Consider the following 20,526-nt stretch of genomic DNA (forward strand, 5'->3'; position numbering starts at 1 on the left):
TTAATAATCAGAGTGGGAAATGGGGAATAACATGTAAACCTGGGAAAGAAAAAGGAAGGGAATAATGTGAGGACAGGAAAAAATGTAAGAGGGATTTATTGTAAGATGAACTGACTGTGAAGTTTAGAGCTTCTTGTAGCAAAATTCCTGAGACTGTGCCAGAGAAGCCCTCAAAAAAAAATGCAGTTTGGTAACAGAACTTGGATCATCATCTGAAGGGAATCTGGCTTTGAATGAAAGAATGCAGATGCTAGCCTGTATTTTAGCAGGCATTTCTTGGAGCAGGCAGAGCTGTACTTGAGCTCCATATGTGTAAGAAGGGGTGCACACTAACCTTATCATCTTATTTTATGTACTTTAGACAAGTTGCTCTCCTCAGTGCCTTGAAAAGTAGGGAAATAGGGATCAGAAAACCCATTTTACAGGTGTGAAGAACAGATTGCAGAAAACCCAAGGAATTGCAAGAAAAAATAACAGTACCTGGAGTACTAATCTCAAGCATAGTGAGATAGAGATTGATTGATTAAAAATTGGGAACATTTTAAAAAGAATGATGTGAGGTATTTTTAATTTTTGTATTCTCTCAGATTTAGGCACCTATTAAAAATTTATTTGATTTTTTCCTCTATAACAATAAGCAATATATTCTACTTAAAACAAATTAAAAAATTGAGATTTAGTAAGAAAACACCAAATATCTCAAGACTTACAATAAATCCAAATAATTTTTATCAGTGGTAGGGAAAAGGAAAAATAAGAAATATGTTAGGAAAACTGTTTCCATATTCTTCATTAGTACATAATTTTATACATTAACTCGTATACACATTTTATAGCTCAATAATAAGAATCTGCTAAGATGATATGAAAATACTGTGTCCAGATCACTTTCTTTCATACATGACTTTATTACTTCAAGAAAGTGAATACTGAGTTTTTTACCTGGTTAAGTTATCTAATGTGTTAGCATGAAACCAGAGAAGAGGCGTGTTCATTTGTAGCATTGACCTGTACTGAAACCACATTTGAATTTGGCAAATTTTAACTTATTCTCTCCCTATTAGTTGGATGGTGTGAGGGTAATACCCCCTGCTCGTCCTCATGAAGGTATTCGCATATATCAGAGAGCAACAAGAATTTATCTGGAGACAGATTTTGGCTTATACCTGGGCTTTGATGGCAATCAAAATGCAGGTAAGTGATGCTAAGACAATCTGCAGGGATATTTATATACTATCTAAAAAATGTTCTCCTTCCAAAAGGTTTCAACCCAAGAAAAAATTAGGAATCTATCCTGTGAGCCTGTGACTGTTTGTGATATGAAGTTACAAAAAAATGAAACAAAAGGTGTTTCCCAGGGACCAGAGAACTTATAATATTGGCATTTCTTTATCTGAGTCCGCTTGAACTTAGGAGAAATGTGATGTGGATCCAGACTGTTCTAGGGCTGTTCACGTAAAGTAAAGCTTGAATGATAAAAGCGAAAGCAGATCACTTAAAATTGCTGATTAGGATGATGGGGTGAAGTCCAGATCTGCCTGTTTGCCAGCTTAACCTATTTCACAGGGATGAGATCCTGAAGATGTACAACTGTGAGTGCATGCTTCTGTATGCTTCCTCCCACAGAATTGCTTACATTCTCTGTTTCAGATGGTTCCATTCCTTAATGTTTCTCAGCAGGACTCTTGTGTCATGTATATACAACTCATTCCAGGTTACCTCTTCTGATTAGAGCAGAGCTATTCCTGATTTACAACAGAATATAGCCATGATATTTCTGAAAGTATGATGAAAGTGCAGGCCATTTATATACATGACCACATTTCCGAAACCTAAAATTCCACCTGCAGGAAAGAAAGGTCTGTTTTATAAGAACTCTGTTTCTCAGTGAGCAAGTAGATTGTAGCTGAAGGGCAAAAAGTGGGTATATCCACTTGTGATGCATCCAGTTTGCTGCCGGGTACTAAGCTGTAAGCACAGAGAGAGCTCATGAGGAGATGTTCTGTTATATAAATACCCTGCTGGGAGCAATAAACAACTTTTTTCATGATCCATATTGCAGTAGAACACAGAAACAGCCCTGTGAATACATGTATGGACAGTTTTCAGTGTTGTGTTCACCTCTGATGTACAGGGTCCACACCACTTTACCAGCTTTTGTTCTAGATCATGGAAGAGGCTACATGGCACATTTTTCCATCTCTTTTATACACTCATCAGCAAAGATTTCTGTGTAATGGCTTTTTTTCCTTCTGACCTCCCTAGAAATAAAGCTGGCCAACACCTACAAGAACAGAGTGGAAGGCTTGTGTGGCAACTTTGATGGGAGATACAGAAATGACTTCACTACGCCAGATGGTGTTTGGGTGAGGAACGTGAATGTATTCGGTGACAGCTGGAAAGTTCCTCTCAAAAGAACAATCTCTCGTCTCAGGTACTTTATTTTCTATTTAATTTCTATTGTAAGCACAGTCACTGGAAGTCAATGAATTAAGCCATATTTAATAGCCAGGAGTAACTACACTGCCCTCTTTCTGATCTTTTTTCTTGCCTTGATCTGTGTGGAGGAACTTTTCCTGCTCATCTCTAAGGTGAACTATCAGTACTCTTCTGTCTAACCAAGAGAGGCCTGAGCCATCAGTTCACTGTCTCTCTTTGGAGTTACAGCTATTGCAACTACTGTGGCACAGGGGTGGCTTCGGTCTGTGCTAGGCTTATGGATTCTGACAAAGTTAAAGTAAATCATATTGTGCTGAATGGATTTGAGGGAGGGCAAGTTCTGGTTCAGTGTCATCACTTCCTCTGGAAAATGAAAGCACTTTGGAAATCCATCAAGATGAATTCACATTTCCTCCTAGAAGTTGCTTAAGAGTGATTTCCTTACTTTCCTGGCTATATTCTCTTTCCTGCCAGTACAAAGAAAGTCAGGACAATCTTCTCAGCATAAATGAGTGTGGTATTTGTGGTCAGGCCAATTCTGCACTAATTAGTCCATATGGAAATTGAAACAGGTAGGAAACTAAGTTTTCTTCCCTCCTTCTGCCTTCTCAATTTGTTTTGAAAGGCCTTTGGAGGTTGCTTACCCACTCAAATACAACATTTTTGATAAGTAAATGGAATTGTATTAGCTGACAGGACATCATTTCACTGCAAAAACTTGTATAGCAGAACAGTAGAAAGCAGAAACAAGCTCTGGAGACTATGCCCAGAGGAGAATTCTGGCCTTCAGGCATGCAGCCAATTGTTCAGTGAAAATGAGCATACCTCTGAGAAATGGCTGGCCTACTCCAGCTGCATCATTTTGGCTAAGGCTCAAGATTTATTGAAAGGGCTTGATAGAGGAGACATTAGATGAAAGCTGTGTCATACAGAATGTGCGAAGAGATAATTACAACTATCCCTTTTGATTTAAAAACCCCTAAATTTCTGAGATGATTATAGTACTTCATTGATTTGCTTTATCTGTCCCCTTCCATTCATGATAAGCCACGACAAAGAAATAAGCTAACACTTCTACCATAACACAGAAATACTCCTGTGGTCTTATTTAGGGAGTAATACTGTGGATGCTGTTCAGAGAACTGATGGTTTCACAATGACTTTATTTGCAGGCGAGATGTCACTTCTGAAGATGACTCTGAAGAGGAACCAGATCCAGGGCTCTTCCAAGGCTGCGATAAAAATAGGCTGGAACAACAAAACAGCACTTCTAAATGTCAAATTCTGACTGATTCAAATGGTCCTTTTGTAAACTGCCATTCTACCATTTCACCAACTTTCTATTTCACGTAAGTCTCCACTGCAGACAACTGTTCTCCCCATTTCCAAAATCAGCTTGATGCTTTTTTCTGAGAAGAGCTGTGCATCTTCAGTTTCAAGGATATTAAACAGGAATCAAGGATAATAAGTTGGACCCCATTATGTCATTATTGATACTACTCTTATTTGTTTTTTAAAAATTGTGATGATCCATCTTTCCATCTAGTTAGGATTTTAGTTTTCTATTAACTCTGGAAAGTAGCTTTCCCATTTGCTACACAGATAAAGAAACCATCAGTGTTAAACATTATACCTGTAATTTGCAATTTCCAGTGTGCTTAAAGTTCTTATCCATGTTCATTAAGAATTTGGTGCCTTGCACCGTTAAGTTCCTTTTGGCAATTCTAGCATCATAAAATGTAGCCTTTATGCTATAACCACAAAGGCTAAAGCTGTCAGACACTTCTTATATCTTGCATGGAGAAGTGCTAAAAATGGGTTAGTGAAGAGTAAGTGTGTTGGTGTCCACAAGAAAGTTCCCTCTGCTGGGTTTCCGGGCTCCCCTGGCCTTCTGCATACCTAATTCCTGCATACCCCCTTTTGAACCAGATGAAATGTGTTGAGTCACTATCACTTTAAGCCTTCATCAGTCACAAATTTGCCAAGTAGTTCTGAGTTTTCTGTAGTTGAAACTAGTGTTTAAAGATAGCTAATGCCCACTTCCAAGTCTCTCTTAGCTTCAAGAGGAATATGAAGGTATCTTAGGCCAAATTAACTGGACTACTGGTTATGGTATTTATATATCAATTCTTTATGTATACCAACCTTTCTCCTCTCTCTAGAATTTGGTTGGTTAGCCTGTTTTAACTTTCTAATAACTACACAATCCTTCTGCAGTATTGCATACTTGCAGATCCTATTGACCTTGGTTATCAATGTCTCTGAAAATCAGGCTGTTAATATTCAGATGATGAGCAAAGTTAAGAATGTAGCACTAGCAAATGAATGCTGGTCAAACCAGAATTCTGTGCCAATATGCAGGCTATATGGTCTTGGGGAGGGTGCTCAAATACTGAGAAAAGTCTGTAGTCCAGATAGAAGGCTTAGTACTAAGAAGTGCTTTCTAAGCAAGATGTAGCCATGCAGCTTGAAACAAAGAAGAATAACTTACTGTGACAAACAGTCAGGTTCTTGTCTACTGCTCATGTATATAGGAAAATGAAACATGTTAACAGTAGCTGCACAACAAACGACCAGATTTGCCAAGGATTTGAGATTTTTTTTCTTCTTTCTTCTGTCAGCAAGTACAGGAAAATGGAACTAACTCAGAGTAAGGTGAAAAGCAGCTAAAAATAAACTATAACAAATGTATTAGGAATAAATGCTTTCTCATGTTGCACATAGGAGCTGCCTCTTTGATATGTGTATGGAAGAAGATGACAATGCTACATTATGTCGCAGTCTGGAGCAGTATGTGCTGGCTTGTCAGGAGCAAGGAGTCAATATGGAAGGCTGGAGGAAACAGACAATTTGTGGTAAGAAGGAAGAAACAGGAAGAACTAGAATGCATAGTTTCTACCTAGGAAGAGCTCTCAAAATCCAAGTTCTGAGGCTTTCCGCAGAACCACTATATATCAAAGCTTCTCAGGGTTTGAAACCATATTGAATTGCACTTCAGTCACGCTCACGGTTTAGGATGCACATTTGCTCTTCTGGCCCCTCTTCTGAATCTTATGCTGACTTTTTGCATTTAGGCCCCAGCTTAGAAAGTTCCTTAGGAAAGCAGAGCAGTCAGAGGTTCTGTGAGAGATAAAAAAAACTCTTCTCACTTCTAATGGGGCAAAAAAGTTAAAATGTTGGTGCTCTCACAAGTGGCAAATATGAAGGAAAATGTTTAAAACATTTCTTTTCAGTCTCTTTTTAAATCTGCAAAATTTACTATTTTTTAATAAAATTTCAGAATAAAAAAGATTCAGTGCAATTCCCCAAATCTTGTAGGCTTAAAAAATGTAGAAATAAATCTCACCGATAACATCAAACCCTTTTTTCCTAACTATTTTCTCAAGCTGAGATATTCACCAAACTGTACTTGTCACTTATGGTTCGATGACTTTGGATTCCTGGTGAAATGCACTTTCCAGATCCATGAAACAGCTCTGGTGTTTATGGGAACAGCTACCCTGAATATGTGAGAAATTGTCTGAGCTCAGTGAACACCAGGATTGTGAACATAGTACATGCCTAACTTTTGACAGTGCGTTTCCTCACTTTGCAGTGCTTGACTTACAACTTTAGTATTACTGTACATGTGTGCACATCTCCCTGTATTTGCATTCATTATTTTATCTCCTACAGAATACTAATAGCCTTTGGCACTGAAAAGGCAATGTGTAAGTAACACACGGCAGCCTGTTATAACTAAACCTTCCTGGTTCTTACAGCAATACAGTGTCCTGCCAACAGCAACTACAGCTCATGCATGTCTGCATGCCCAGCATCCTGCGCTGACCTGACCAGCCCCTCTGAGTGCGACTCACCCTGTGTTGAAGGCTGTGAATGTCTCCCTGGCCATGTTCTTAGTGGTTTTGACTGCGTGCCTTACAAACAATGTGGCTGCATATACCTTGGCAAATATTATGAGGTACAGTGCCTGAGTGGGCCAGATAGCTTCCATAGTGCCAAACAATATTTTCTCCTGCTAATTATTTTGACAATCTCTCCATTCTCCTCAGTGTGCAACTTTGCATTAGAAACAAAGAGCAATTTGTTTAATGATACTCTTGTCTCTAGAGAAAGGGGAGAGATAGTGGAGCCCTTGGTGTGCCTCTGAATCTTTGCCTGCCAGGGAATTCAAGGCAGGCACTTGGGGGAAGCACATGATTATACTGTGACCTCCATGTTAATTCTTCACCTTTGTTACTCTAAATAACTGCCTAATAGGCTCTTAAATTTACAACAAACCAGTTACAGATAAATTCCATCAGTCACTGTGGTCCATCTTCTCAGTGAATAGTGGTAGGGACAGGGCTGAGTGTCTTCAAAGCTGGCTGTAGCGTGAAGAGAGCTTTAAGAAGGCTGGCCTCTGAGGGACACAAAGTCTCTTCTATTTTAGCTGCAGGATAAAGCAGATTAAATAACTTCATAATCTCACAGATTTCTGTTTGTTTGAACAATAAAGATTTGAGGCAGACAAGGCTTAAGTCAGTTAAAATCATATTGTGGAGAGAGATAGATACTTAATGTGAACAGCTGGGATCTGCCAGAGAAATGGCTCAGGGCATCTTTCCACATTGTCTTGGAGGCAGAATGGGATTCCTCTGCTACCGTCTCTTATCTCAGCAACAATTGGACGTTGTTGGTTGCACATGTGCCTTAAATGACAGTAGTATCTCAACCCCCAAAGTCTTTCTCTTGCCTTCTTTCTTGGGCTTTCCTCAAATTTCAAAATTTCAAAGAGCTGGGTTAGTAGGCTGCTTGCCTTTTTTTCTTTTTTCTTTTTTCTTTTTTTTTTTTTTTTTTTTTGGTACAAGCTATTAAAAGAATGCTTCAGAGGGAATAGCAAGGGGCCTCAGTGCTCCATTCATGTATTTATGGCTGATTTTATTTGATGTTTTTTAACATTTAACTGCTGTCTTCCAGATTGGAGAAACATTTACCACTGATGACTGCTCTCAGACATGCCAGTGCACAGAAAGCTCCACTGTCTCCTGCTCTAACATAGTGTGTGCATCTGATGATATCTGTGGCATTTCAGAGTATACTCGTGGATGCTACAGAAGTGAGTCAACTACTAACCCTATCACTTAGTTTTGGCACTAAGAAGTCTTGACTTACTGCTTTTAGGGCAGCAGAATTCATCACCGTGCCTGGGATAGTCGCGGCAGAATCTAAACAGAAAAAAAAAAAGAACTTCATAAATATACTGAGGATCTAGCTATGATATTTCATCTTAGAAACAGTATTTCTTTGCTCCACTCTTATTGTCAAGTATGAGAAAGAATGGGCCTTACAATATGGAGTGTATCTAGCATAGGTTAGAGTCAGTGTAAGCTAACTAAGAGCAGTTCTCTCAGTGTTGGATTTTCTGAGATTCTGAAGTGTTTGTTCTTCCTTTTTGATAGGTGGACCATGTATGCCAAGTCCTTGTCAGAATGATGGAGTTTGCTCTGAGATTACCAATGATACTTCTCTCAGGTTTTTCTGCGAATGTCCAGAATTATACACAGGACCTAACTGTGAGGTTGAACGGATAGGTAACAAAATTATTTTGGATTTCCCTGGCAACATTATACATACAAAGAGAGGCAGGTGTTAGATCAGATAGGGATGTCATCATATCTTTCAATGGGCACTTTGTGATTTAATCGAAGGCAGGGTGGAGGCAGACCACAGAAACCTTTCCACTGCATGTACTCCCAGACAAGTCCTTGACGCTTTGCCTGAGAGTAAAGATTGCCCCCCTGGTACCATAGACTAAGTGGGCATGTCTGTACTGTTACATCAGTCTGTTCTGGCCAGACCTACCTCAGAAGCCCGTAGTGCCTGCACTTCACTTTGACTGCCTGTCAGCTCATGGTCTGGCTCCAGTCTAAAACAAGCCTCAGGCATGAAACTTTGACAGAGGTTGGGGTCCACTTCAAAAAAAAAAAAAAAAAAAAACCTCTGGAATGCTACATGGATATCCCTGGCTTGAACCATGTGTTTGATTAATTTTTGCCTATCTGCTGCATGATTAGTACAGACAGTAGTGACAAGAACTGGATGCAATGTTTACATTAACAGAAGCAAAAGGATTTAAAGATTGGTTTTGAGAGCTAAAACAACATAATAAACAGCTCCACTGGGACAGGTGTCACAAAGAAGGGCCTGTACTTTTTCTGCATGGTAAGCCATCCCATAGCTACAGGTTGCTCGGAGTCTGCATTCAGCTAGCAAGTAATATGTTTATGCAGTTCTGTCTGCTTATGGTGGGTGAGAGCCTATGACTATATAAGCAGAAGGAAGTGGTCAGAGGTCAGATACTCTAGCTTAGAAAGCCATCTCACCAGAAAAGACAGTATAAACCAAGCAGACAAGCATATCTGCTTGCTGCACAGATTGCAGTTTGACACTTCAAAAAGCTTCTGTTTGCAGTAGTTAGCTTTTATGGACAAGGCTCCTATTTCTTCTTCAGATCAAACACCTTCCGAAGAGAAACAGGACCATACAGTTGCCATTGCTGTGGGAGTTGTGGCAGGTGTTGTTGTTGTGCTCATTCTCATCTCCTCTGCAGTATACATGTGCAGGTAAGGCCTTTGCCAGCTCTGCTACATTCCACAGAGACAAAACATACATACTTTCTGGCACCTCTATACCCCAGGACTCCCACTAGTCACGTTATGTCAGGACCAGAAAGGAATCAGAGAATCAACATAGGCTATTTCTATTGCATAAAGCCTATGCATCACTATCACAAAACTTAGGAATCTCCAGAATTTGACTTCACTCATGCTCACATGGTTTGCTTTTATTTTATTTTTTTGGGGACAGAAGGAAGAGGAAGAACAAGCATTCATTGGAAAGAAGTGACAAAAGAGGGGATTCATCTTTTAACCGGTCCAGAGATGCACTGGATGTCGGCGTATATGAGCAAGATTATGGCTCCATAGCGAACATTGCATTTGATCAAAATGAACCCCAAAATACACGCTTCTAGTTAGCAATTATTTTTTCACATTTATTTGTATTACTTTTTTCTCTTGTATTTTAATAGTATTTCTAATACTTTGAGAAGAAATAATACCAAATAAACCATTGCATTTTCTGAAGACCTTTGAAATCACTCTTCTAACATATCTAGGACCTCATGTTGTAGACCCATCTTGAAGTGAAGGACTGCTAACTTACATTAGAGACTATGTTGTTCTTGCTTCTCTTCCAGGAAGGGATGTCCAGGTGGGGAGAGAAATATACATGAAGACACCTAGCTTCTCTGGTGACTGGCATACTAAAAGGGGTGACATCTATTCTCTTTGGAGTGCTGGGTTGAAAGAGATGACTGTTTGAATGGCAGCTGCCTCCTTGTGATCAGGGAGAACAAAGAGCATCATCCCTGTGCCTGTGGGTGCTAAGCAAAGCATAACATAACAGATAGATACCCCCGAAGAACAAGGTCCTGTTAGCTGATTTCTCATTGATGGGTTAGTTCTCATTGAGGAGGTTAGGTGACTTCCTTGGGGAATCCTGGCAAATTCTGAAGCTGCCATGGTGTCATGAGCACGGTTAGAGATCTGTATCAGCTCAGTCCTAAACCCATGCTAAGGACCCCTAAAAGCAGAATATTAAAAGCTGCTTGTGGCAAGGCCAAATAACATGTAATGTGTGAGACACCCACCCCATGACAGATAATTCTAATGTAGCTTGGGGGAAAGAGAGAGCGCCTAGGCCTTGTGCCAGCCCTAAAGAAATTTCCAGTGCCATGAGCGAAGCCTCTGAGGGATAACAGAAGTTTCGTTATTGTGTGTCTGTTTTCCAGTTCTCTGCAGGTTCCCTTTTGATTATGCCAGAGGTGAGGAACAGTGTGGGTTTCCCATTGTTTCTTCCATAATGCTAGTTATTATTTAGTTGCCCCTTTTCCCTGCTCGTTCCCTTGTACCCATAAACTCATGCATGGTATTAGCCAGAAAAGTATTTGTAACCTCCATGAATGGTTAGCTGGATAAAAGGAATTTTATTCTGGGCCATTCAAGAACATATCAGCTGACCATATATGAACAACACACAGCTATTGAGGAGTAGATGTGAATGAAAAGGGGCTTTCAGCCTCAATTTATAATGAAAATTAATCAATCTGTGAGAGACCTATTCGTGCACAAATGAACTGAAAACCTTATGCTGGAATTTCACAGTATTTATAAAAGTATCTTTCCTGCCTAGTCAGCAGCAGCTTCCTATTGCCCTCATGCACTTGCTAACAGTGCAATTCTGTGAATGTTGTGTGGTGCTGACCATGCTCCCCTTCTGTTGTAGTTAGTGGGAGCAAAGGCCAGTATGTATCCTACAAGTTCACAGCCAAAGCACTTTCATGCAACAGGGCCTGTATGTACCCATGAAAAGCGGATTCCTAGGTTTCCATGGATACACTTTGCTATTTCAGTACCACAAGAATTCCCTTGGTTTTCCATTGTAAAGCCTTGTAAATACTTCAGATCTGAAACAGGAGTTACTACACAAAGCAGAACTGCAATTCAGCGCTTCACTGGATTAACTATTGCATGTCAATAGAAGACAGAAAGAGAACAAATTCATGAAGTGTTAGTGTTGTCTGCCTCCAGCAGTGCCAGGTCAGACAGTGAGGCTACCAAGAGGTGCCACATGTTCTGTACCTTCTTCTGCTGCTCTGATCTTTTCATCTTCCTATAATATATCTGCTCTTTCACTTGACTTTCAAAATGCTGAGCTTAATATACTGCTTAGTTCAACTCACCCAGAGGACAGTTTCACTGACAGTGGCCACCCGCCCACCCTTTTTGGCATGCTGTGCTGGCAATAGCAAAGCAAACAGCCATCTCTGTTCAGGACATCTGTGCACTCCTGCCCCTCTGTTCACAGGGCTCACACTGGGTACAATCAGCTGAGACCACGAGACCCTTTCAGTGTCCTGAAGGAAATCTCTGGCCACCACATGAAAGATATGAAAAATCATCTGAGAAATCTCTTTGCCCTAAAATGGCAATTTGAATTTACACTGAGCTCCACCTCCTTTACATCCCCTTGGCAGCAGAGATGTGAAACAGCAGCTCTGCATTGCCTCTCCCTCTAAAAAGACACCATTTCCAGTAAGAGAGACTCACTTACCATTTGGCCCTGTAGGACAGCTGCCCCTGCTCTGCATATCAGAGCCCACATCTGAAGCTGGCAGGGTGAGGGAAGTGTGCACTAGCTCCTGGCGAGGAGGTGATTGTCCATGTTCTCCGGGGACAGAAGGAGTTTTTCTACTACAGCCATTTTTAGAAACACCCTCCAGAAGGTGAGTCTCCCCCAGCCTTGGAGACCAGCTGCTTTGCTGGCAGGCAGCTCCCAAGGGACAGTGCAAGCACCACCCACCCCAGAGCCTGCCTGGCTCCTCGCTATTTATAGCGGCCAGGAGGAGCCAGGAGCTGGGCCAGCTTCCGCTGCTGGCCTCGCTTGGGGCTGCCCGGGGCAGCAGCCCGGGCACGGCCACAGCAGGACAGGCACTAGGGGTGAGCAGGGCCCTAGGGAGGGATGCAGGGGAGCTGCGGGAGGTCCGGGGTGGGAGGTGGGAGGGTGGGAGCAGGCAGCTGCCAGCAGGATGGAGCCCCATTCGTGGTGCTGGGAGTGTGCTGCAGGGGTGTTGGTGACAGGCTCAGGTTTGCCGACCTCCCAGGGGTGTCCCATTGCCTTGGGACACCAGCCCTACCTGCATGAGAACGAGCGTGGCACCCAGGGCCCTGGCATCCATGATGGAGACTCCCGAGTGCCCCTCTCTCCCCAGCCCTGCATCCCTGGAGCCCTTCCAGTGCTGTGACCCTCCGCTAGAGCTGGCTCAGTGCCAGCACGAGCCGTGGTGTTTTGAGCAGGGCCTCAAAAGGAGCAGAAGCAGGGGTGGGTATAGAGGGGCAAATCAGAGTCTTGCAGGGAGGAGGCAGTAAGAATAACTCAGGCTGCTTGTGCGCTTTGCCGTGGGAGGGAGAGACTGTGCTGTGCTGGAGGAACAGGCAGTGAGAGACAGACACCGGCCTGCAGTGGCAGGAGGTGCTAGTGCACAGAAACACAGCTTCACCCTTTCCCTGCAGAGCTTCGCGGAAGGGGTGGTGACTGCGTTTCCAGAGATATGTCAGCGTGCTGCCAGCAGGCAGGACCAGGAGCGCTGAGGTAGGGGGCCTGCAGCAGCGCAGCAGTTGGCAGCATCCATCGGATAGTGCCTGCTGGCCACGGGACAAGATGTGTCACAGGGTGGGTTGCAGATGGCCAGTGCTGCACCTAATGATCTCTTTTCCTGCGATTTCTAAGCAGATGGCCTCTGCGCACGCCAGACCTCCCCACGGCTCTGTGCCTTGTGCTGAGCCTGCCCAGTGAAAGGGGCATGTCCTGAGCCGTCACCAGCTCCCCCTCCCTCTGAGATGGCAGCTACAGAGAGCTTCAGCGTGACGCACCCTGGGAATCCCCAGCCTGGGGACCTGATCGAGATTTTCCGGCCAGCTTATCAGCACTGGGCCCTCTACCTGGGCGATGGATACATCATCAATGTGACACCTGTAGGTAAGGCTTACAGGAAGGTGGCAGAGTGCCTTGGGGTCATGTAGGAGCCTGTCCTTGCTCCAAGGGCAGATGTTTGAGCAGCTTTGAGTTTCTTGGCAGCATCATATGAGGTCAAAAGCAAGGAAGGAGCAGTGATTGCCTGCTGTGTGACCTTGTGCCCATCCTTAGCCTTGACTGATTCAAAAGCCTGTTCACAGTGGAGCAGAGATGCTCGGTATCTCAAGACCTGTATGAGGAGCTGGGTAGGCTCCAGAGGGTTTTGCAAAGGAGGCACATCCTTTTTCTGGGGAAAGCTTGTGGCTAGGGGAAGATTGCTGCCCTCGGTGCTTTGTGGGTCGTATACAGGTTCCTTTCAGGTTGCCACTGTGCCCTTCACTGCTCCTGGAGACACCAATGTGCACGGGGGAGGGGGGGTGGGCTCCAGGCACTTATCACACGTAGGACTTCCAGGAGACAGGCAGAAACTCCTCTCTGGTGTCTTAGAGGGGCAGGCCTGGCTCATACCAACTCTACCTTCCGCAGATGAAGGGCCTGCGGCTTCATTCGCCAGTGCCAAGTCAGTCTTCAGCAGAAAGGCCCGGGTGAGGATGCAGCTCCTGAAGGATGTGGTGGGAAATGACACCTACCAAATCAACAACAAGTACGACGACACCTACCCTCCTCTTCCTGTGGAGGAGATCATCCGACGTGCCGAGTACCTCATTGACCAGGAAGTGTCCTACGACCTGCTTGGCAACAACTGTGAGCACTTTGTGACGCTGCTCCGCTATGGTGAGGGGATCTCTGAGCAGGTAAGTAATATTGGGTAATTGTATGCATGCTTCTTACAGCTCTTCCTTGCAAAGCATGCACTTAAATTCTCTTTATGAATCCTTGGACTGGGTCACACCCAACAAACCCCTTGGGGACAGCAAAGTCTCAGATACTGAGCCCTAACTGTCATTCCCCCTACCTAGCTGAGACATTGGAACACAGGGTTTGCTATAGTCTGAGCTCCAGTAGTGCCCCTCTTGCTGAATCACCGACAGGAGAGTAAGGGTCTGGGCCTTAGGTCTGTCCCGTTCTGCTTATTGGGTGTGTGTGTCTCTCATATTCGATGCATTGTCCAGCTTATGACTGTCTGGTGATCATTAGCGTGCCTGGAAAAAAAAAACAGCTCAGTGTTTCCAGTCTCTGTTTTGCTCTTCCTTTGCAGGCCAACCGAGCCGTCAGTGCCATTGGGTTTGTAACAGCTGCTGCTGGCGCTGTCACCTTGCTAGGCTTTTTACGAAGCAGATCCAGAGAAAGACAGTATTGACGGACTCCCAGCGGTCAGTGCAAGGTGGCTGGATCCCTGGCTGGGATGGAACCAGGACAGTTCGTGGCTGTAGCTGCAGACAAGACTTACTAACAAATGTGTCACTCTTGATGAGACCAGCACTAGCCTATTTGCCACAGCTGCTTACATTACATTGCCTGTGATGATTTCCACACTAGTCTTGCAGAGATAGCAAGCAAATTCCTCATCCTTAGCCTCTCTCACACACACATGCATACCCCTCTACTGCTTTGCCAAGGACTGGTCCTGTGAGCCTGCGAACAGTCTTTGTATACATGCTGTTTTTATAGACTGCTTCCTGTGAGCTCTTCTTGTTAATAACTTTTTAAAACAAATTTGAAGAAACATTTTTATTCCTTTTGAATACAAAAGTAGCATAAAAATATTGCTAAGGGTTATTATGCGTCCTCCAACCGATGGCCTGTACAAGTGGAAAATCCCAGCTGCCTAGACTTGCATGAGACTGCCTGTGAAATGGTAGACAAGAACTATATTATGTCCTGGCCCTTGCACTTGGGATTCCTAAACTCTCAGCTGCTCTTGAGAGAGAGGGAGGCAGGAAGGAAGGGCAGGTCATAAGAGTTGTCTCTCTCAGTGGTTTAAATTGCTGTTTTGTTTTTGGCGTGATGGTGTCTTGCTCAGTTTTATTCCACCTGCAAAATGTCCCTTTCCCTGGTTCCTGACTCCTTTTGGAAGCAGTAGGTCCACCTGTTGATTGCTCTGAGAAGTTACACACACACACACACACACACACACACACACACACACACACACACACACACACACACAAAAAAAAAAAAAAAAAAAAAAAAAAAAAAAAAAAACAGCTAGCTTTTTATCTGGCAGCTGTTTTGTTTGTTCCAGGTTGGGACCATGGTGCAGCTGAAATTTCCCTCTTCAGACATTAAATGCAGTAAGTAACTTTTGGTATTGGACCTGACCAAGCTTATTCCTTGGTCTCACAAAGTAATGAGGCTTAACATAAGGCTGTAGTGAGTTGCAAGGTCAGCCAGGAGCCTTTGATCCATGTCTGGAGCAGGGGTCATTTTTCTCTGCAGTGTCCAAAATTAAGTTTAAGCAACTTGTTGCTCTAGCACAATTAAGGTCTTCCTCAGACCAGCAGTAAGGTGAGCCCAGTTTCCCTGCAGGGTCGTAGGTGAAGCACCTGTGCAGCATCTATGTGATGTCTCACAAAATCTAGAGAGCCCAACTATTTCTCAGTCACAAAGCTGATGTGTGACTTCTTCTTATAAGAAAACTAGTTAGAAAAGTTGTGGTTTATTATTGTCTGAAGGGAGTATTTGGTTTGCATGTTTGGAACCATGTTATTTGCAGACAGTATATAAGAAATTAAATCCTGTGTTGCTTTTGCCCTATGCCACTGCCTGGACTATAAGAAGAGAGGAGTGTAAAAGAGCTGTTGTAAAAGGTTTGCTATTTTTGTCTGCTTTTAACATGTACATAGCTGGATTAGAAGCTTTTTTTTAAACATCAGTCATTCCAAAGTTTGAAATAACAAGGCAAAGAATTCTGGTCATATTTGGTAGTACCCTCAATTATTGCATTTAAATAGGAGTCTTCTTTTTTAATATGGGGAAACACATTATAACAAATCTGAATATGAAAGGCTTTTTTCAGTTGCTGCAAATGGAATCAAAAATTCTTTCATGGATGGCTAATTAGGTCACTGAAAAATTAAAAATGAAAAAGCTAATCTAGAGGGGCTCAGCTTATTGTACCTGTATAGCAGTTGAGCTCTAGAGCACATTAAAACGCTTGCTTCTTAGCATGACCTATTTAAAGCAAAAAGTTAAGGCTCAGTGCTGCTTTCCACTGAGCGAGTCTTTGAAAGCAGTAGTGCTACGTGATGTCAAACCGAGGGCAGCGTTTAGTTCTCAGGGGTGTCATGCTCAAAGTGTATGAGCCTGAGTCAGCAAAAGTGGCAATATCAGTAGCCAAGATCGGACAGAACTGGTCCCTCCGTAGGCCGGCCTGAAGCGTGCAGGCATGATGGAGAAGCTCATGGCTTATCTGACCGACCCTCCCCTGGCTGGGTCTGTGGCAGAGCGTGAATGGGAGGGCTGTGCATGGTGGGATGGGGGCAGCTCTTCTGACTGGGGAGTTTACAAGCTTGAGTGGGACATATCCTTATGGTAAATACTTTGCTGGCCTTCCCAGACTCCCCTAAGCACCTTTTCTGTATTCAGTGAGTTATATTTGTATAGAAACTGTCAAGACGGGGGGGGGGGGGGAGGGGGGCAGGTAGTACATGTGTGTGCCTGCTCACATCTGTAATTCACTACAGGATGTAAGAAAGCTAGAATTACGTGATACAGCCCTTCAGAGCTGCAGGGTCTCATTTAATGTTGGATTTTGAAATTGTATATTTGCTCTTCCATGGAGTGAAGATTAGGTCACAGATTTTTAACTGCTTTCCATCAGGTTCAGTGGATACATTGACAGAATTCGGTGGAGTGGTGGCCAAAACCTGGAGTGAGATCGTGATGTGACACAGTGGAAACCATCACTTCACTTCAGTCAGTGTTTCTTGGGACTTCATAGGGGATGTTGGCAAGGCCTTAGATCTGCCATGGCCACAGAGTGGAACCACAGTTATTTTACCAGCAACTGAGAGAATGCTGCTCGCCTATGCTCTAGGGCACAACCACAGCAGGCCCAGTTTGCCTTTGAAATGCTTTGTTTGTTCATGCATTTCCAAAATCTGAATCCTGTGCATATCAAGTCATGAAAGTATGAACTGTTCAATACAAGCCAGCCACTGTGCAGTCCCATTTCCAGCTATAGGTTCTCACCCCAATCCCCTTCATTGTGTTCATATATTGGGTTAATGTGAACCTCATTTGTATTTTTTGTTGCAAAGTCTTTTGCATTTAAAGGAGGCCAGTTTGGATCCTTTTGCAACTTCCTCTGCCATTTCCGGTACTGGCTCTTTGACTGGAATCCAAACAAGGTTCTGAGCAGCAGCCAGAGGTGTTTGTTTTGTAAGATAACATCCTGTGGAGTGACACAAAGCAGAGTCAGTGCTGTTGCTCTTCCCAAAGAGGGAGAAGTGTTCGGCAGATGAAAGCTGTCCCCTGTTACATGTGCAAAAATCCCCTGAGCTTCTGCTCTTAAAGGCAATGGGGAGCATAGCATGGGGAGTCTGCATGCTCTCCCATTGAGTAAAATAGTTGTCGAATGTTACGTGGACATCACACTTCCTAGTTCATAGGAAGACTCTGTGTCTCTGCAGCACTAACTTCTCTTTAGCTGAAGGGGAGAACCAGGGACAAGATTTTCCTCCTGGAGCTGTAGGATGACTGTACACTCTTGTTTCCTTGCAAGAAACAAAACCCAGTTTTGGCAGCTGCATGACCTCATCTGGGAGACACAGCCATCCCTGACCCACAAAACATTACTTGTGAGCCTGGTTTTTGTTTTTTGTTTTTTTAATGACTGAAATATTCAACTGCACTAGCCAATGCAGTCTTTAGCCCGGACAATTTTAGGTCAACAGGGAAGGGGCTTTCAAGTTCCTATCAGACATCTGCACATGCAGCTGTCTACTCCACTCTCCCCAGAGCCAGTCCTGCTCTCAGCAACTAAGGAGAGTGGGCTTCCTTACTGGCAATGCTCAGTTTATTTCTCTCCCTGGAGGCTTAAGAGACTTGGTCTAAAGCCTTTGGTGCTGTGTAAAATGGATTTGATTGACACAAAGGGAGTGAAAAATAAAATAAAAGACCTGCGGGTTTATACTTCTGCAGGAGAAGAGTGAGACTGCCAATAAGGGAAGAAAGAAACTGCTCCTGTTTACCCTCAGGGAAAAGAAGGTAAATAAATGTACTCACCTCTGTAAAAAAAGATACACAAAAGGTGACCAAGAGCATCAATAAGACATAAACTCTCCAGATCACAGGAGTGCAAAGAAACTGTTGGAAAAGACATGAACCGCAACTAGGTTTAAATGCCTTGCCAAGATTTGTGTCTGTTCCCAGTGATTCAAGAGGCTGACTAACATTTTTCCAATGGCCAGCATAGAGGAGGCAGTAAGAAGTAACAGAAATTGCAACAGTAATATCTCTTGTTATAGAGATATTGAAAAGTTTGAGGCCAGCTTCTCCATTGCACATAGGTGCTTAACTCACCCTAGCTACTAAAAATACTATTGAAACCAGTGATCAGGTGCCTGGATCAGTGCCTGAATACTTCTGGGGAGCTACAGTTCATGTGCAAAGTGTATCTTGTCCTCTGTGTGCTAACCCTTAACGCCCAGCCTCCACACTAACAAAACCTTGTGTAGGAGCCTGCCTGGGGACAGTCGAGAATAAGCTGCTCAGGCTGTAGTGAGGACCAGCCCTTGCCCTGAGCCCTCTGCAGGTCATTCCCCATGTTTGGGCTGTGCTGGCAGAAGCTGCCGTCTGTGCTCTGCCCCTTACTGAGCTCACAGGAGAGCTTTGGCTTTGGTGCCCCTCCACTAGATCAGGGTGCCAGGAAGGCAGCAGCCCTGCAGCACTGCATGGGCTCACTGTGCTCCAGGAGAGGGGGGCAGCAGCAGCAGGACTCCCTGCGCACTTGATTCTCTAGCCAGCAAGCCTCCCCCGGCATGCCAAAACACAATCGACACTATTGTGCTTTTCTGTTAGAAAGAAAAGGCAGCAAGCTATGAGCGCTTTTCTTCTCCCTTTACAGAAGATGAATACCTCATTGATCAAATCCTTGTCGGATGGATATTAGAGAAGTTGCAAAGGGCTGCTCAGTCAGCACCAAACCAGCAGATTCATCTCAAAGATGACCATAGCTGTAGCTTGTGCTCTGCATGCTCAGGTAAAGGGTCAATGAAACAGGCAGCATGAGAAGGACATGCATGTTTTATTTAAACTTACCTGCATGCCACTATACACAGCATCAATGTCAGCGAAGAAGAGGAAGAGGCAGATTCCAAGCTGGAGGGCCAATAAGACTGAAAACACATCTAGGGAAACAAGAACACTTGTGGCTCTGAGGAGAGGGGTTAGTGACCACAATAGTTCTAACTCTGCATGCATGTTGACAGGAGCTGCAAATGCTCATGTAAAATTGCCAGTCTAAAATCCTACTTTTGCCAAAAAGGACAGTTGAAACCCAGAAAAGCTACTCTCCACCAGCCTGCTGCAAAACTCTCTACTTGCACTAATTTTACTGCGCAAGTTTTTTGACATATTCTCATTCTTATATGACCAAAAGAAACTGCCTCAAAAAGGCATTGCTATAAGTCATAAGTCTTCATTAGAAAAGCACAGTGCAGCATCAGCATCCCTGCCTCTGTGCTGTCTCCATGTGCTCAGCTGTCCACCCAGACCTCTGGCAGCAGAGGCAGCCATACGTGCTGGCTCTTGTTCCTGTAGGCTGCTCCCTCTAAGGCAGGGCCAGGTGCTCCAGGGATTTATGTCAATGAGACAAAGGTGGGCTATGCAAATGCCTTCCATAAGGAGAGTTTAGCCAGCTGATGTCTGTCTTTGCACCCTTCTCCAGAGAAGCTGGAGGCCACAGAGCCCTCACAAGTGGCTCAGAGGTTTGGAGATGCCAAACTCCAGGCAGGTACTGGGCACTGGGCACCTAAAGCTAGTCGGCAGATTGGGTCAGTAGCTCCCAGATTTGGCAGTCTTGTTCACTAGAGGGTAGAAAGGGGACAGGATGGAATGGGTTGCAAAAACAAGCAAATTTGCCTTTGTTTCCTGCTAGTAATTTTCCCCAAGAAGGGATATAACAGAGATGCATGTGCACATTAGTCAGCTAAAAGTGTCCTCTCTCCTGACTCGGCTTGACTGCTTTCAAGGCATTTTATTTCTAGTTGTTGTCCATCTTCTGCAGGTGATCAATGCTTTGTGAAACACATTTGAGACTTGCCTTTTCCCAAAATACCAAATGAAATCAACACTGCTAAGGTTAAGCAAAACCCTGCCCTCTCATCATGAGTAAAAAGCTGCAATTGCAAAGGAGCCATCAGTAACTGAAGGCAAGTAGGGCTAAATCATCTCTGCAAAACAGAAGAAGGAGGATTATCGTGAGAGGATTTGAACAGTAATTTCATCATAGCCTTTTCTCTCTCATCTCTAGGAATGGAGGTCAGGCAAGGCAAGATTGTAACTCTGTGGATTTCCAAGCAAATACATCTCATCTTTGTTTGGTCTCTGTGTTCATGAGAATAG

General features: G+C 43.8%; 2 protein-coding genes and 1 long non-coding RNA gene across 7 annotated transcripts in view; 1 reads left to right on the top strand and 2 right to left on the bottom strand.

Annotated features, from left to right (window-relative positions):
- Window positions 1–3,582: 3,582 nt before the first annotated feature.
- On the bottom strand, window positions 3,583–11,842 carry LOC134143904 (uncharacterized). 3 transcript variants are annotated; one of them, XR_009959228.1, is made up of 5 exons: window positions 11,596–11,842; window positions 7,594–7,646; window positions 6,721–6,871; window positions 3,777–5,271; window positions 3,583–3,687 (listed from the first exon to the last, which is right to left on the bottom strand). It is a non-coding gene; the product is annotated as an uncharacterized LOC134143904 (long non-coding RNA). The 3 variants fall into 3 exon arrangements; XR_009959227.1 differs by lacking the exon at window positions 3,777–5,271 and having other exon boundaries at window positions 11,596–11,839; XR_009959226.1 differs by lacking the exons at window positions 3,583–3,687; window positions 3,777–5,271 and having other exon boundaries at window positions 6,659–6,871; window positions 11,596–11,839.
- Window positions 11,843–11,889: 47 nt separating this feature from the next.
- On the top strand, window positions 11,890–15,832 carry PLAAT1 (phospholipase A and acyltransferase 1). Of its 3 annotated transcripts, XM_062582479.1 has the most exons (5): window positions 11,898–11,981; window positions 12,555–12,633; window positions 12,775–13,020; window positions 13,543–13,811; window positions 14,216–15,832. In XM_062582479.1, the coding sequence occupies exons 3-5, from the start codon at window positions 12,882–12,884 to the stop codon at window positions 14,315–14,317; spliced, it is 510 nt and encodes a 169-aa protein (XP_062438463.1). In that variant the 5' UTR covers window positions 11,898–11,981; window positions 12,555–12,633; window positions 12,775–12,881; the 3' UTR covers window positions 14,318–15,832. The 3 variants fall into 3 exon arrangements, with proteins under 3 accessions (XP_062438462.1, XP_062438463.1, XP_062438464.1); XM_062582478.1 differs by lacking the exon at window positions 12,555–12,633 and having other exon boundaries at window positions 11,890–11,981; XM_062582480.1 differs by lacking the exon at window positions 12,555–12,633 and having other exon boundaries at window positions 11,899–11,981; window positions 12,772–13,020.
- Window positions 15,833–17,137: 1,305 nt separating this feature from the next.
- LOC134144263 (probable cation-transporting ATPase 13A5) overlaps window positions 17,138–20,526 on the bottom strand; it is a 35,344-nt gene continuing 31,955 nt past the window's right edge. Inside the window, exons 28-30 of the mRNA XM_062583048.1 lie at window positions 19,222–19,310; window positions 18,187–18,267; window positions 17,138–17,353 (exon numbers count right to left, since the gene is read on the bottom strand). Coding sequence (XP_062439032.1) covers window positions 17,138–17,353; window positions 18,187–18,267; window positions 19,222–19,310 — 386 coding nt within the window. The remainder of the gene's footprint in view (window positions 17,354–18,186; window positions 18,268–19,221; window positions 19,311–20,526) is intronic.

Source organism: Rhea pennata, chromosome 9 (assembly GCF_028389875.1).
Source record: "Rhea pennata isolate bPtePen1 chromosome 9, bPtePen1.pri, whole genome shotgun sequence".
In the NCBI taxonomy this organism is placed as follows: domain Eukaryota; kingdom Metazoa; phylum Chordata; class Aves; order Rheiformes; family Rheidae; genus Rhea; species Rhea pennata.

Bases quoted from the DNA above. Each gene is read 5' to 3' on its own strand.
- PLAAT1 (XM_062582478.1), top strand. From the start codon at position 12,882: ATGGCAGCTACAGAGAGCTTCAGCGTGACGCACCCTGGGAATCCCCAG. The intron at 13,021-13,542 runs GTAAGGCTTACA...TACCTTCCGCAG, and splicing joins CATCAATGTGACACCTGTAG to ATGAAGGGCCTGCGGCTTCA. The intron at 13,812-14,215 runs GTAAGTAATATT...CTTCCTTTGCAG, and splicing joins GTGAGGGGATCTCTGAGCAG to GCCAACCGAGCCGTCAGTGC.